The 15,069-nt window shown below is 30.6% G+C and overlaps 7 protein-coding genes across 7 annotated transcripts; 2 read left to right on the top strand and 5 right to left on the bottom strand.

Annotated features, from left to right (window-relative positions):
- Positions 1 to 1,467, top strand: BX663DRAFT_52326 (transmembrane amino acid transporter protein-domain-containing protein). The gene has a single exon (XM_051529497.1). The coding sequence runs from the start codon at positions 47 to 49 to the stop codon at positions 1,100 to 1,102; it is 1,056 nt and encodes a 351-aa protein (XP_051383409.1). The 5' UTR covers positions 1 to 46; the 3' UTR covers positions 1,103 to 1,467.
- A 1,067-nt stretch (positions 1,468 to 2,534) lies between these two features.
- On the bottom strand, positions 2,535 to 3,343 carry BX663DRAFT_508548 (uncharacterized protein). Its single transcript, XM_051527498.1, has 3 exons — positions 3,205 to 3,343; positions 2,850 to 3,103; positions 2,535 to 2,766 (listed from the first exon to the last, which is right to left on the bottom strand). The coding sequence occupies exons 2-3, from the start codon at positions 2,939 to 2,941 to the stop codon at positions 2,697 to 2,699; spliced, it is 162 nt and encodes a 53-aa protein (XP_051383408.1). The 5' UTR covers positions 2,942 to 3,103; positions 3,205 to 3,343; the 3' UTR covers positions 2,535 to 2,696.
- BX663DRAFT_508546 (P-loop containing nucleoside triphosphate hydrolase protein) lies at positions 3,322 to 5,659 on the bottom strand. Its single transcript, XM_051527497.1, has 2 exons — positions 5,449 to 5,659; positions 3,322 to 5,387 (listed from the first exon to the last, which is right to left on the bottom strand). The coding sequence occupies exons 1-2, from the start codon at positions 5,492 to 5,494 to the stop codon at positions 3,490 to 3,492; spliced, it is 1,944 nt and encodes a 647-aa protein (XP_051383407.1). The 5' UTR covers positions 5,495 to 5,659; the 3' UTR covers positions 3,322 to 3,489.
- A 576-nt stretch (positions 5,660 to 6,235) lies between these two features.
- On the bottom strand, positions 6,236 to 8,110 carry BX663DRAFT_453995 (concanavalin A-like lectin/glucanase domain-containing protein). Its single transcript, XM_051523809.1, has 5 exons — positions 7,347 to 8,110; positions 7,013 to 7,202; positions 6,743 to 6,958; positions 6,622 to 6,694; positions 6,236 to 6,553 (listed from the first exon to the last, which is right to left on the bottom strand). The coding sequence occupies exons 1-5, from the start codon at positions 7,633 to 7,635 to the stop codon at positions 6,470 to 6,472; spliced, it is 852 nt and encodes a 283-aa protein (XP_051383405.1). The 5' UTR covers positions 7,636 to 8,110; the 3' UTR covers positions 6,236 to 6,469.
- Positions 7,810 to 8,089, bottom strand: BX663DRAFT_551690 (uncharacterized protein; the record flags this gene model as incomplete). The annotated part of the gene is made up of 2 exons (XM_051531299.1): positions 7,810 to 7,963; positions 8,022 to 8,089. 2 exons carry the CDS (start codon positions 8,087 to 8,089, stop codon positions 7,810 to 7,812), a joined length of 222 nt encoding a protein of 73 aa, XP_051383406.1.
- A 1,425-nt stretch (positions 8,111 to 9,535) lies between the features above and the next one.
- Positions 9,536 to 11,895, top strand: BX663DRAFT_508529 (DHHC palmitoyltransferase-domain-containing protein). Its single transcript, XM_051527496.1, has 6 exons — positions 9,536 to 10,509; positions 10,573 to 10,681; positions 10,776 to 10,968; positions 11,039 to 11,346; positions 11,421 to 11,533; positions 11,595 to 11,895. The coding sequence occupies exons 1-6, from the start codon at positions 9,863 to 9,865 to the stop codon at positions 11,644 to 11,646; spliced, it is 1,422 nt and encodes a 473-aa protein (XP_051383404.1). The 5' UTR covers positions 9,536 to 9,862; the 3' UTR covers positions 11,647 to 11,895.
- A 1,567-nt stretch (positions 11,896 to 13,462) lies between these two features.
- On the bottom strand, positions 13,463 to 14,641 carry BX663DRAFT_551687 (uncharacterized protein; the record flags this gene model as incomplete). The annotated part of the gene is made up of 3 exons (XM_051531298.1): positions 13,463 to 14,346; positions 14,435 to 14,491; positions 14,569 to 14,641. 3 exons carry the CDS (start codon positions 14,639 to 14,641, stop codon positions 13,463 to 13,465), a joined length of 1,014 nt encoding a protein of 337 aa, XP_051383403.1.
- Between the last annotated feature and the right edge of the window lie 428 nt (positions 14,642 to 15,069).

Genomic DNA, 15,069 nt, shown 5'->3' with positions numbered 1-15,069 from the left:
GCAAGGTGGATGGCTTGGCATATTGATTCTTTTCTTATCATGGTTTATGTCTATTTATACTGGTATCATTTTAATTCGTTGTCTATATGCAAATGGTAAAGCGCGTTTGACAACTTATAAAGAAGTTGCTACTGCTGCCTTTGGATGGATCGGTGGCTGGGTCACTTTTTTCTTTAATGCATGGATTCTTTTAGGTGCACCTATTCTTTATATGGTACTTTCTGGTACTAATTTAAACCATCTCTGTAGAGGCACTGCTGGAGAAATTGGAGAGAAGCCATGGATCATTATCTCTTCTGTAGTCGTTGCTATTCCTTTTATTCTGGTTAAAACAATGAAAGAAGTTGCTTGGATGAGTGCCTTTGGTGCTGTTGCTACTCTTGTCGTTGTCTTTATTTGCTTAGCTATGTCTGCTATTGATAAACCTAACCAAGTAAATGTTCATCACGATGCCGTAATCTGGAATATGTTCCCCATCGCGCTAAGTACTATATCCTTCAGTTTTGGTGGCAATGTCGTTTATCCTCATGTCGAGGCTTCCATGAAAAAGCCTCAAGATTGGCCAAAGGTGGTAGCTGGTGGTCTTAGTACCTGTGCTTTCATGTATTTTGTTACTGCCATCTCTGGTTATCTCATTTATGGCTCAAATGTCCTTTCGCCCATTTATAATAGTATTCCTGAAGGTGCAGCTCAAATTGTTGCTATTGTCGTGATCACTCTTCATGTCTTATTGGCTGCGCCTATCCTTACCACTTCATTCTCTCTCGATATTGAAGAAATGCTTAATATTACCGTCGAACGCTTTGGTAAAGTTAAAGAATTTTTGCTGCGTGCTATTATTCGTATCTTGACTATGGTTGTTATTGGCGTGATTGCTTGCTCTGTACCTCACTTTGGTGAATTGATGTCCCTTATTGGTGCCTTTGCTAATTGTACTTTAATCTTTATCTTCCCTGTCACTTTCTATTTAAAACTAACTGGTGTTCGAAACAAACCAATTTATGAACTTTTATGGTGTGCTCTTGTAGTCATCCTCGGTCTTGTTGGTTTAGTTTTTGGTACAATAGAAGCCGTAAAGGAATTAATAACAGCATTTTCCTAATCTGTCATATTTAGTCCATTTTTCTTCTTATTCTTTTTTTATATTTTTTCATCTTTTGTACATACTATTACCTTACATCATCACACAATTATATTCCATATAACAATTATATATAATCTATTTTTTTTTCTTTTTTTTTTTCAAAAAAAAATATTAAAGTAGTAAATTAATATTTTAAAAGGAATACCTCATAATATTATAATTTCCAGGATCTTTTCTAAATCCTAAAAAAAGGTGATCACTTACACTAACCAAATATAAAAGTTAATAATAGAATATCGGTGCCCATAGACGACTATCGGCCGTATTACGTTTTTTTTTATATCTCAAAAAAAATAAAATAAAATAAAATAATAAGATGCTACTCCATCAATACTTTCTAGTAATTTATTCTTTTTTACAATTTTTTTTAAAGAAAAAAAAAGTCTAAAGAAAAGGTATTCGATAGCGGTTTTGAATTTTATGTACTATACTTGGTGCAAATCGCATTGTCATTTTCAGTTGCTTTCATATACCCTTGCAAAAAGTCCTTCTTGATAGTGAATATTGAAATTTTGAAAACAAACAAACAAAAAAAGAGACTATTATGAGTCTAATTGAGAGTGTTCCAAGTAGTAGCAAAAAAGCTTTGTCTTTAAGATTCACCAGGAGTAGCAAAAAAAAAAAAAAAAAAAGAATGTTACAACAACTATGATCATCAATATTTACTAGCTTCTTTACAAATATAGCAAATATTATAACTCAGCTCTATCTGATTTAATTAAATTATTGATCTGGCTGTTATTGTTTCAGAGGATTATCTCTCCTTTCTTTAAGCAACCACATCAACAAGTCGGGGGGGGTTTTTTTGTCTCCCTGTGTGTCGCTTTAGATCTATAATAATAAAAAAAAGTAATAATAATAATTGAGACATTCAATAAAGTTAAATTTCAACTCGAGAGTAGCCCTTTTTTTTTTATTGTTCGTTCTAGTGTTAATAAAATATACTAATAATAAAGTCGATGATGAATGAGTAAAAATGTTCCTCCTTCAAATTGCAACCTAGCATGAAATTATATTGAGCCTTAACTTTATGACTTTAGAAAATTTGACACTTTATCTGTTGCTATGCAAAATTCAGGGCAAAAAAAAAAAAAAAAAAAAAAAAAACGGAGAAAATCTGAGAATTAAATTAAATGGCATTGCATAACAAGCTATGACTCGGAGTTCATTTGATTGTTGAAGATCAATAAGTTGTATTTGTAGACGAGTAGCATTGTTTTATTTGGACAATCATCATCATCATATAATACAGTTAAACAGTATGTTTCTTTTTAATGAATTTAAACAATTATTCTACGTCATTCTGTACTAAAAAAAAAAAATAGAAGCTACTAACAACTAAATTTAAATCGTTTGCATTGCTAGGACATTGGTACGTTCTAATTAAAGTTTAAGCTGTTCCCATTTATAGTAAATTTATCAAGACACTAATAATACACTGATTGGTGTGAAATCAAATTTTATCTTGATCACATAAAATCTCTACGGTTTGCTATTATCAGCATTTCTTGCACTTTTCAGGACGAAAAAACAATGATAATAATAATATACATTACTCCAAGAGTATGAACAATATAATAATATTTTTAGGGCCATTCGGATGAACTACTACTATTATTATGTAATGAAATTAAAGAGTTCAAAATTGCTTCAGCTAGCAGCCGTTTCATTAAATGTACTAATTCACTGAACTCTATCATTTAGGAAATAATAATAATTACCTAAGGCCTCGTTCTGCATTTTGAAAGAGAGAGCACTGTAGATATTGCTATTCCTCTTAATGTTACCAATATACATATTTTATCTTCACTCTTGTATGCAAGAAACTAGGATTAAAGAGGCCTCTCTTAAGATTTTATGTTTAGTAGAGCTTTTTTAGTAAGACTTAATAAAACCTCTAGTAGAATATTCCTTATTATCATCAGGAGACTATAAACTATTTTTCCCCCCCCTCATAAACTGTTTTAAATAATAAAATTATACACTGTTTCTTTTCTTTTTTTTATTTAAAATATATTCTCTTTTTTTTCTTTTTTTTTAAAAAAAAATATTCTATTTACATCTACACACACTTTTTTACAGTGTGATTTTTTTTTTTAGGAGAGTATTTATATATAAAAAAGTGATTAGTAGCGAAGTAAAAGTGTAGCAAAAAAAAAAAAGGGAATTGAAATTACAAAAAAAAAAAAAAAAAAAGAATAGAAATTTTTGAACCGCTTTTTTTAAAAATGTAAATTATTCAAAATCTATAATATAAAAAAAGCGTGAAGAATGAAAGAAAATATAAAAAAAACAAGCAAGCAAACATATTAAAGGAAACAAATATCTTTTTCTTTTAAAGTCGTTTAGAACCAACTGGTCTTAGTTTGATATTGAAGAGGGACATTACCATTACCGGTATGGTTACTGTTATTGTTATAAGAAGGACGTGCACCTAAAGGAGGGAATCCTGTATCACGAGGAGCACTGTTAGAAGACCAATCATTATTGATCTTTCTATAATCTTTGCCACCAAAGGAGCTACCACCACGACCACGGCCACGACCACGGCCACCAGAAGAGCGGGTTTCTCTTGCAATAGATTCCAAGAATTCGGGAATTTCTTGATTAGCTTCCTCTAAAATGCTAATCAAACCATTAACAATGTTTTTATTATTGCGATTGAAGAATGCAGTAGCCAAACCAGTGTTACCGGCACGACCAGTACGACCAATACGATGAACATAATCATCAATATCAGTAGGTAAATCATAAGAAATAACATGAGAAACGTTAGCAATATCTAAACCACGTGCAGCAACAGCAGTAGCAACCATAATAGGGGTACGACCTGTTCTAAATGACTCTAAAGCTCTTTCACGTTCACGTTGAGTACGATCACCATGAATAGCAGTAGCAGGGAAGTTATGGTCTAATAAAAAGTCAGAAAGGGAATCAGCCATACGCTTAGTTTCAACGAAAATCAAGCAGAGACCAGACTGATCACCGGAATGAAGGATATCAAGTAAAACAGAGCGTTTATCTTCATCTTCAACGTATTCAATCTTTTGAGTGATATTTTCTGAAGTAGAGCCTACACGGCCTACAGTCAAGAAAATATAATCCTTCAAGAAATCACGAGCCAAGTATTGGATATCTCTAGGGAAAGTAGCAGAGAACATAAGAGTGATACGATCTTCAACACGAGGCATATCTTCCTTTTCAACAATACGTCTAATTTGAGGCTCGAAACCCATATCCAACATACGATCCGCTTCATCCAAGACAAGGAAACGAACAATAGAAAGAGAAATACGGGCACGTTCAATCAAATCTACAAGACGACCTGGGGTTGCAACTAATAAATCACATCCACGTTCAAGAGTACGAATTTGGGCACCAATATCAGAACCACCATAAACAACAGCAGGCTTTACCCAAGAACGATAAGCAAACTTCTTAGCTTCATCATAGATTTGTGAAACCAATTCACGAGTAGGAGCAAGAATTAAAACTTGAGGATGAGCCTTACGAGGACGATAACCCTGACTATGATCTTCAGGAGGAGTAAGAGGACCCTTTGAAAAGAGTTCGGAAAAGACAGGGAAAAGGAAACCACCTGTTTTACCAGAACCAGTTTGAGCACAAGCCATCAAATCTCTACCAGCATTAACAATAGGAATAGAGTATTTTTGAACAGGAGTAGGAGTTGTATATCTAGCTAGTTCAATATTGCTCAACAAATGAGGATCCATAGGAGGAGCAGTAAAACTTGTAATGCATTCAGGACAGTCATGACCACTGATTTCGACAGGAATATCATCATATTTTTCGAAATTAATACCAGTGTGTTGAGTTAAAGCATCATCTTGAGTACCAAAAAGTTCTTTTTCAGTACGAGGATTACGATTACCAATATGATGAACACCATTCTTCCAATAACCTTGTGTTTCATCACGACGTTGGTAGCCATAATCTTGGCGGTTATTACGATAACCACCATATGAACCACGTTCATAAAAATCATTACGATTACCTCCATATCTACTGTAACCACCACGAGGCATATCTGAATAAGAGGAGTTCCAACCACCTCCATTATTGCGACTTCCACTTCCATTCCAATCATTCCAGCCATTTGTTCTAGGAGCAGGATGTTCTTGGCTCTCATTGTTGGATCGCTCTGCACGATTAACTTGATTTCTCAAATGAGGGGGAACATAACGACCCGCAGGTTGACTATTATTATTAAGACTCATACCAGCTAAATAAAAGGATGCATTAGAAACAAATTAAATGTAAAACAAAGCAGAAAAATAAAATACCAAATTGCTGATCTAAGTTTTGTTGGTTTGATGTTCCATTGTTCATAGTTCTTTAGAGTAAATTAATTCCTTTCTAAATTTTTCTTTAAAAAGAGAGAAAAAGAAAAATATCAATAAAGAAATAAAATAAAATAAAAAATAGAAAAAGGTTTCTTTTCTTGTTGATATTGCTACATGTTTGTAGTCATAATCCTTAGCCTAAAATCCAAAATAAGGATTTAAACATAAAAAATTTTATTATCCAATTATTTTTTATTATTTCACTGCGCCACCCAAAAACTATTATAAAGAATTTACTATTCAACGTAGTTGGTTTTTGTTACAAACGCATTTTTTTTTAACCCTATCAAAAATAGACATTATTTGAATTATAGCATATAAAGATTCATCATGGAATATATTCAAACTTGTTTTTTTTTTTTTTTTTTTTTTTTTTTTTTTTTTTTTTTTTTTTTTTTAAAAAAAAAATAGTCGAATCCTTTTATTTTTATTTGCCAAAATAAATTCATCTTTTAAAGAAATGACATTTTTAAAAAGATTCAACAAGAAGGAATTCTTTATTATGAAAATGGTTTTATTCAACCTATTCCTCTCATTTTCTGATTTTGAACAAAAAAAAAAAAAAACACATAAGAGTATCTTAGTTCTTCTTCGACATTCAAAAGCAGAATCAAAAATAAGACTATTTTTATGCAGAAAGTTAATTAAAAATCAGTTCTCATAGAGTCAACAGACATGAAGATAGATGAGAAGAATTATGTAGTTACAAGATCAATTAACTTTAATCAAAAAAAAAAAAAAAAAAAAAAAAAAAAATATTTTGGGACTGCCCTCCTTTTTTTTCATCAACCATGTTAAGAACATGATCGTTTTAGTTTATTTGCTTTAGAAATAAGGACCTATTTTATTTTAGAAAAGAAAAAAAAAACAATACATACTATTGTTATTAATATTATTTATACGTAACTTTCTTTTCTTAAAAATAGTAATAATTATATATAAACATTTCTATATAAAAGAATTAGGTAACTATTTGATTAAATGCTGGATCACATTCAACTTGTACATCTCTAAGTTGGGCTGAAATTGAGTGCGGTTTTGACCACTGCTATGATAAATAAAGATTAAATAAACAGAAGAGATAAATGGTATACTATATCTATTTTTACGTACATCAATAGGACCGTTAGACCATTCAGCTGTACCAGTTTCAATACTACCATCCCATAAACCAATTTGTATACGACTATTTTAATTGTTAATATGAAGTCATATTTGTAATTAACAAACTTACGCTGGATGAGATGGAAATTTACAGATACCAGTTCCGTCACACGTTTCAGCTTTAGTTTTAGTACGTATGATAATATCATCTACAAGCCAAGTAATTCTATCCGGTCTCCAATCGATTGTATACTTGTGAAAGCTTTTATCAACATCGCCCCCTTCCACTGCATGTATACCACCATTCACTGTATATTCAATTGTTTTCCCCCAAAAGTAATTGGTCCTAAATAGATACATAAGCTATTATTTTAATAGTGTAATTCTGTCCAAGACTTACTGAACATGCTTGTTATCGCCACCTATAAATTCAAAATCGATTTCATCCCCTATATCTGCAATTAAGATAAACGCAGTGACTGACCCTCCTGTTGATGCAGCCCGAAGAGTAGCAGAGACTTTTCCGTACAACATGTACGTTGTTGCATTTAACGTAGGACCTCTACCTCCAATTTGATTATAAGGTAAATCTATATGCCATAGTTATATAGAGTCCTTCTTATATATAAATAGATATAACTCACTCTTTTGATCATATAAACGAATATATTCTCTTGGGGGCATTAAATTGAGTTGAACGCCTGTTGGATTAATATCATATGTATCTTGCATACTATTTTCAACTTCCCAGCCTCTCACATTCTTTCCAAAATCGGTACGATAATTGTGGCATTTAGGCTTTTGTTCTTCACTTGATGCTGCTATAAATTCAGCACTTTCTGGCTGCACAGATGAAAGAGAAAGTTGATCTGTTGGAACTGGGGCATAGATAACAGAAGATACAATAACAGCTTCATCAAGAGAAGAGGTGTTATCAACATTCACATTTTTGTCAACAGCTTCACATTGAATCAAATTTATCAATACAAATAATGCCAAAATGCTTTTAGACAATATAATCATACTTTATATGTAATATCCTTTAAACAAAAGGAAAAGGAAAAAAAAAGAAGGGAAAGCGTGAATAGGTTTTTATTTTATATATGTACAGGCAAAAGGATGCATTGTTTACACAATATTAATAATAACTGAAATTAAAAACGACAACAATAACAACAACACACACGCACAAAAAGTTTATTCTTCTTCAGTATGCACTTCATTAGCAGGGAAATAACGTCCAACCATAGGTAATTTACCTAATACATCTTTCCTGACCAAAGGAACATCAAGAGCAAATAATGTTAAAGCAGTAGCCGTTGCTACTCCCCATACTGCAATTGTAGGAGTTCTAATAGTTTTCATTTTAATTGTTATTGTTATAGGTAACACACAGCTTGTATACTTACGTTCTAATTAATTTTGAAGTAGAAATGAGTTTGTAATGAAGTTCAGGTTGAATGTGAGAAACGACCATTTACTTTTTTTTTAAAAAAAATAAATAAATAAATATATTCTTGTATATATAAATATTTTTTTTTTGTTTTTTTTTAAAAAAAAAAGAAAAAAGTACAATATATCCTCGATACTCTCATTTCTTATATACTTTACCCCAGTATTATTTGTTTAACGGCGACGTAAGCAAAAAAAAAAAAAAAAAAAAAAAAAAAAAAAATTACCTGAAAAGGCAATTTGTCAGTTGAAACACATCTTTTATTATTCATCTAGTAGATAAAGCGTACATATGCACATATCAGGAGTAACTTTTTTGGATTGGAAAGAGAAGAGATAGAGCTAATAAGCTAAACAATCCGAGATAACAGCATGGACATTGGCTTTAATTAATTTGTGGTATATGTTACTAAAGGATAGGATCGATCATTATTGTACTACGACAGATAAATAGTTGGAATAACGAGCAGAATGTCTTGCATTTAAGTTGCCACAAAGGAAATTGGAGCAAATATATACAAGGCTTTCAATAGAAGAGATAATTTGTAAAGTTGATTTTTTTTCCCAAGTAATGCATTGCCAGAAAAAGCAAGAAATTGAAAACTAAATTGAGCTTGTGGTAGGCCTATATCCATTCATATTGTCATGTATAAACGATCATTTTTATTTAAAGCTGCACACACTTGTTAAAGATATTATCTATTAGCTAATAAAAGTTAAGGCTATACGCCAAAATATATATATATATATATATATGTATATAAAGGCGCACGAGCTTTAATTAGGGATTTTATTGACTGTGCAAGTGTGTGCATATTTAAGCAGAGAAAAGTGCGATTACATTTACTTTGTAATATATGCAATTAAACCCTATAACACTAAACAAACAAGGCGTTACTAAATATAGAAAATGCAACCCATAGAAAATGATTACGTAATACAATCTATTTGTTGTCAACATTATATTATCTTTTAGCATAGTAGATATTGTTATATTGAACACAATTACAGACCTTGCTCGATTTCATTTTTTTTAAAAAAAATGCTTCAAATTTAGGTATATCAAACCTTTTCTTCATGTTTCAAATCCACATGTGCCTAATAAAAATTCCAGTCCTTGCTCATTCTAGTTGTACATACCAATGAAGATCTACTTTATCCAATATGTCCAAAGATATCCAGTCTTGTCTATATCAACGAATATGGAAAACTCTGCTTTGTATATCTTATGATAATAGTTGAATAGACCATCCGAATAAATTCACAAATAAGCATGGTGTCGAATATATTGAATAGCTCCATATAAGCTACTATATGAGAAAGACATGATAAGGACTATCATCTTTATATTCTACCAGTATTGCTTATAAATTCCTCCTTTTCTCTTCATTGGACTTATTGTCTACGCAAATTTAGTATTTAAAACACCCGCACTTAATTTGAATAAAAAATTGTGATACGTAAATTTATTAAAAAATAAAATAAAAACAACAGTAAATACCTATAAAGTCAATAAAGTATGCATTTACTATACATGAAGGGAATATATATCCCCCAAACAAGAATACAGATAAAAGGAAGGAAGGAAGGGTACTCTTTGTAGTGTAATAATAAAAATAAGGAGTAAAGAAGTAATTGCATAGGATAAAGATTACAAGTCTTTGCAGCAATAAGATAGAAACTGAAGTTTAATTGTATTTATATACATGTGTAATCCTCCTTATTTCTTTGCGTTACTTTTTCCCTCTTTCTCACTTTCTCTCTCTTTCTCTCTATCTTTTATATTATTATTCATTAAATGGATGTTCATAAACGACATTCAATATTTGAACTCATACAAGAACCACCACCATCCTCGTTTTCAATATTTCAACCCAGCTTTCATATTAACAATTCATCTTTAGAACCAGAAACACTCGAAGATTATGATTTTGAATCAGCGCCCATGACATTCAACCTTCATAATGTCCATAACGAAGACGATGGACCCATTCCAAAATCTTCAGGTCTAACTTCACATTCTAATGTAACTAGTTTTGCGAGTACAGCACCTATTCTTCATCAACTCAAGTATAACAATGAAAATTTAAATACAGCAACTACGAAAGAAGACAGTAATAGTCTCAAAACTATAAAAGATAATGAGTCACAAGACACCTTAAGCACTAAAAATGACAATAGTAAAAATAGTCTTGTTATAGAACAACAATCACAGCAGCAGCAACAGCAGCAACAGCAACAGCAGCAACAGCAACAACATGGAGCAATTTTTGTTAATCATCTTCCATCAAACCATCGAGAAAAACCTTACCGCAATTATCAGTTATTTCAGGGACAATCCAGATTTTTTTTAGGCGGTCGATTAGTAACCAGTAGAGACTATCGAGCATTTATCGTAGCATTATTAATGCTTAATACACCTGCCATTTTATTTATGATATTCACGTAATGCACATATATATATAGTATTATAGACTATTTCGAATGACTATATGTTTATTTATTTAGTTGCCCATATTTATGGAAGCATGTTCATCCAGTTGTACCTATTCTATTTGGCTATTTCTTTATTCTTGCTATAGTATCTATGCTAAAAACTTCTTGGACAGATCCAGGTGTAAAAAAAAAAAAAAAAAAAAAAAAAAAAAAAAAAAAAAAAGCACTGTTCTTCAGTAATTCTTTTTTTTATATTCATATTTATATCATAATAGATTATTCCTCGTAATTTGCACCCAATAATAGAAGAGAAGGCAACAGCTAATAATAGTTCATTTTCCATTCAATCAGTGCCACTTAAAGTCGTTTGGATAAAGAATACAAGTTATTCATTAACGTATTGTGATACTTGTAGAATATATCGCCCTCCTCGAGCAAGTCATTGTAAACAATGTGATAATTGTGTTGGTAAAAAATAAAATAAAAAAGTGTATTGCAATCTATATAAATGCACATGTATTGATTTCATATTATTTAGAGTTTGAGGATCATCATTGTGCTTGGTTAAATAATTGTATTGGTAAAAGAAATTATAGATCTTTTTTCACATTTATTACTGTATCTGCTTTATTGTGTATTTTTGTTGTTTCTTCTGTTATTTATCAACTCATCTTCATTGCGAGAAACATAAAAGAAGGACAACTAAGTAGCTTTGGACCTGTATTTTCTAGAGCACCTGTTAGTTTTATACTTGCTATTTATTGCTTTATTTTATTATGGTTAGTAGGAGGGCTTAGCGTATATCATTGTTCATTAGTTTTTCGTGGAATATCAACACATGAGCAGGTATACATACATACATACATACATACATATATAATAGTTATTATCTCATATATATATATATATACATATATTAGATTCGAGCTGATATTATGAAGGCAAAGTATCCGGAATTAAGTGTAAATCCTTATAGTAAAAATAATCCGCTAAAAAATATGATCCATATCTTATGTCAACCTCAGCCAAAAAGGTATAATTTACACTTCTTCTTTTATGCATTATATTAAGTAGCTGTTATTTTTTTTTTCTAGCTATTTGCGCAGACGCAAAAATGCTGATCCCATTGCAGCAGCGGCTACTTGAGTTACTATTTTCTTTATATATAAATATATACCTTCTCTTCTTTAACTTATATCCTTTCCCCACACATACACATGCACAATAACCCATTTTATTTTATCAAGCTATCATTTTTATATATATTTATTATTGTAATTTATTACTACTAGACATAGTTGCATGTATTAGTTATCCTAATTTTATTAATCTTTCTGTATGACAATTAATAAAAACAAAAAAAAGCATCAACGACTCTTTCTTTTTAGACATATATATATACATATATGAATATACTATATTGTATTATATTATCCTCAATTAAGAGACTATTGTTCAATATCAGTTAACTTTTTCAATGGACAGCCTTCTACTGACAGTTTTACTTGCATAATTATTTTTAAAAGCAACGTAAAAGGTGTTTAATGCTGCTAATGATGTATTACAAGTATGCCAAATACACATACATTCATACAACAATAAACATACTTACTGTGTATTATTATTATTATTTTTTTTCTTTAAACAAAAGAATATAATTCACCAGTATCAAGGTATAATAGCTTATAGTATGTAATTATTAACATGAGAATGAATATAATAATAAGCCATCACTTATACGCCACACCAGGTGCATCATTATCACTTTAGCATATATTATCCTTATAAGCATGATCACATCATGTGTATTTTCAAGACCCTACTTTTTTTTTTTTTTTTTTTTTTTTTTTTTTTAGTATTTCAGTTTTTCCTTGATTTAGGTTGTACAAAAGATCAATTTATAAGGATACCAGATTCACCTTCTTCAGGTCTTGATGTAGATAGACTCGAAAATTACCTAATACAAAATAATAATAGAAATAAAAAAGAAGCCCCTGTCAGCACTAACGACATGACTTCTGTTCTCTATTGTGTACCTACATACGCAAAACCCACAGGGTCTATTTTATCTAGTAAAAAACGAAGAAAAAATGACACAACTTGGGAAACGAAAAAAAAAAGGGAAGGGAAGGGAAGGGGAGGCAGGTATTGTTTTATGTACATAGTGGATCATTTATATCAGGTGGTTCGTCTTCTTCTCTATATAAGTCTGGTGGGAGGTTTTTTTTTTTTTTTTTTTTTTTTTTTCAAGTATAAATGTATTTATATGCAAAGTTTAAATAAAAGCTAAAATAGCAAGTCAAATTAATGAATGAAATGCTTATAGATGATTCACTTCATATTCAATATTTAAAACATTGTAATAGACTCTATAATTGGAACTATAGAGACTAGTTCAAGAATTATGATTCCCTTTTAGGATATTCAGTTAAAATTAAACCTAAAAGCTGGTTATTTCGTTTGGTTAAAACTCCCTATCCGAGGCGATCAGTTGACAGAGATCATTGAAAAACAACAACAACAGCATACTATTGACATTGGTGTAGGCCTCGGAACTCTGTTTTATGTAACAACAAATAATGAAAAAACAAAGATGACGAGAGAAATAATTTTATTCGTTTATTATGATACCTAAGACATTGCAATTAGGTGTAACTCGAATAAAATAAGCTTTGTTGATTGGATTAGAACCACAATACGCTCAATTACTCCTTGTTCCTTTCTTCATCATCTACTCAAAGAGTATAGAATTCTAATGGTTTCAATGATAAATAAAAGTATGAGAATCCTTTATCAGTCTGTACTTTTTTTTTCTCCCTTCTCTCTTTAAAGTAAGACAGAACTATTTCATTTTTTTTCTTTAAAAAAAAACGGCTTTATTTACAGTGTATATATATAATAACGAATGACTTCATTTATGTCTTGGTATCCTTATTATACAGAAAGTATTCATCACTTCAAACTAAGATAAAATAGGATCCAAGTTAATATCAGACGCATCTAATATCATCTCAGATGGCCATATTATCTGTTCTTGACTTTGTGTATTACTTTTATCGAAATCAATGGAAGAGAATGTTAAAGGAGAAGGAAGGTAAGAAGAAGTAGTAGTAGTATTAGTAGTAGTAGTAGCAGCAGCAGCAGCAGCAGCAACACTCAAATTATCGTTTATTACGTTGTTTTCCTTTTGTTGATATTCAGGTGAACGCATATTGACCAGCATGAATAAGGAATCTATATTGTCATGTGCATTGTGGAATAAGAATTGCTCTTTTTCGTTTATGAGACTGTGCTGATGTTTCACCTTTAATTTCCTTATTAGTTTCTTTGATACTTGAGTTTGATCTTTAGTAGTCGTATCTGATACTGCTACCTTATATCGACCTTTAGGAGTAAGTGGCTTATATTGCTGTTTGTGATGATGATAGTGTTGTTGGTAGTAGGATTGCTGTAATAGCTGCTGATGATAGAGTTGTTGATGTTGTTTATGGACTTGTCTTTCTAATTCTTTATTTTTTTGACGAAGTTGTTCAATCTCGACTTTCCATTCATCCATTCGCTTTACTTTTTCTTCTAGTTCTTTTATATGACGTTCTTTGCGTTGACGAAAGGCACGTTGAGCTGCACGATTTTGAGCTGCACGTTTTGTTGGAATCATAGGTTTACTAGTATTATTAATATTAACAAAACGAGGAGAATGCATGAATAAAGAAGAAGGAAGATTCAAAAGTTTATTTTGTTCGTTGGCTAAGGGTTCAAAAGGAATACGGCTACTCTTGTCCTTTGTTTTTATTATACCTTGGTGATTGTTAGTTATCAATGAAGGATATTGAATAAATATAGCATCTAACGTGAATGCAAATTATTATTATTAATACAGAATAGTTTCCTTTTCTTTTTTATTTTTTATTTTCTCCATTTTATTCTACTTTACTTGGAGACATATCTGAGTTATCAGAATAATTGGATGGCTTGAAATGATTTTGATGACCTAACAATATGAATAGAACAAAAGAAAAGTTACACATCTTATTAAGTATAGTCAAATACATATATTATTATTATTACCATTTCTTTGAACTTGATATGAAGAAGATGGAGGAATTAAAGTAGAAGAAGGCTGTGATATAGTAGAATACATTTTTCTTTAATAAGAAAAAAAAATAAAGGAAAGAAAGAAAGAGGAAACGATATCTTGGTGTTCCTTGTCTTTTATATACATATACAAATATAACATGTGTATGTGAGGATTTACTATTACAAAACTTATCATTTGTTCCAAAAAGTAAAAGAGTTTTCATGTAATACAAGGGCTGTTGTATGAGACCCTTTATTTTATTTTATTTTATTTTATTTTATTTTTTTATTTTCCCTGAACATAAATTAATACGTACATTGTTTTGAAGAATAATGATTTTTCTTATTCATGAAACTTATATTTTGCATTTATTTGTGTAACTGATAAAGTAATAGAATTTCAAGGAACCAAGAATGTCATTTACGATTAAGAAGAAGAATTTTATTTAAAAATTGAAAAATGACCAATGAGCAGATAGCATTTATATATGC

Source organism: Cokeromyces recurvatus (genome assembly GCF_025118155.1).
Source record: "Cokeromyces recurvatus strain NRRL 2243 chromosome Unknown BX663scaffold_11, whole genome shotgun sequence".
NCBI classification, from domain to species: Eukaryota; Fungi; Mucoromycota; class Mucoromycetes; order Mucorales; family Mucoraceae; genus Cokeromyces; species Cokeromyces recurvatus.
The sequence above is the reverse complement of the archived record's forward strand: the minus strand, read 5'-3'. Positions and strand labels throughout refer to the sequence as shown.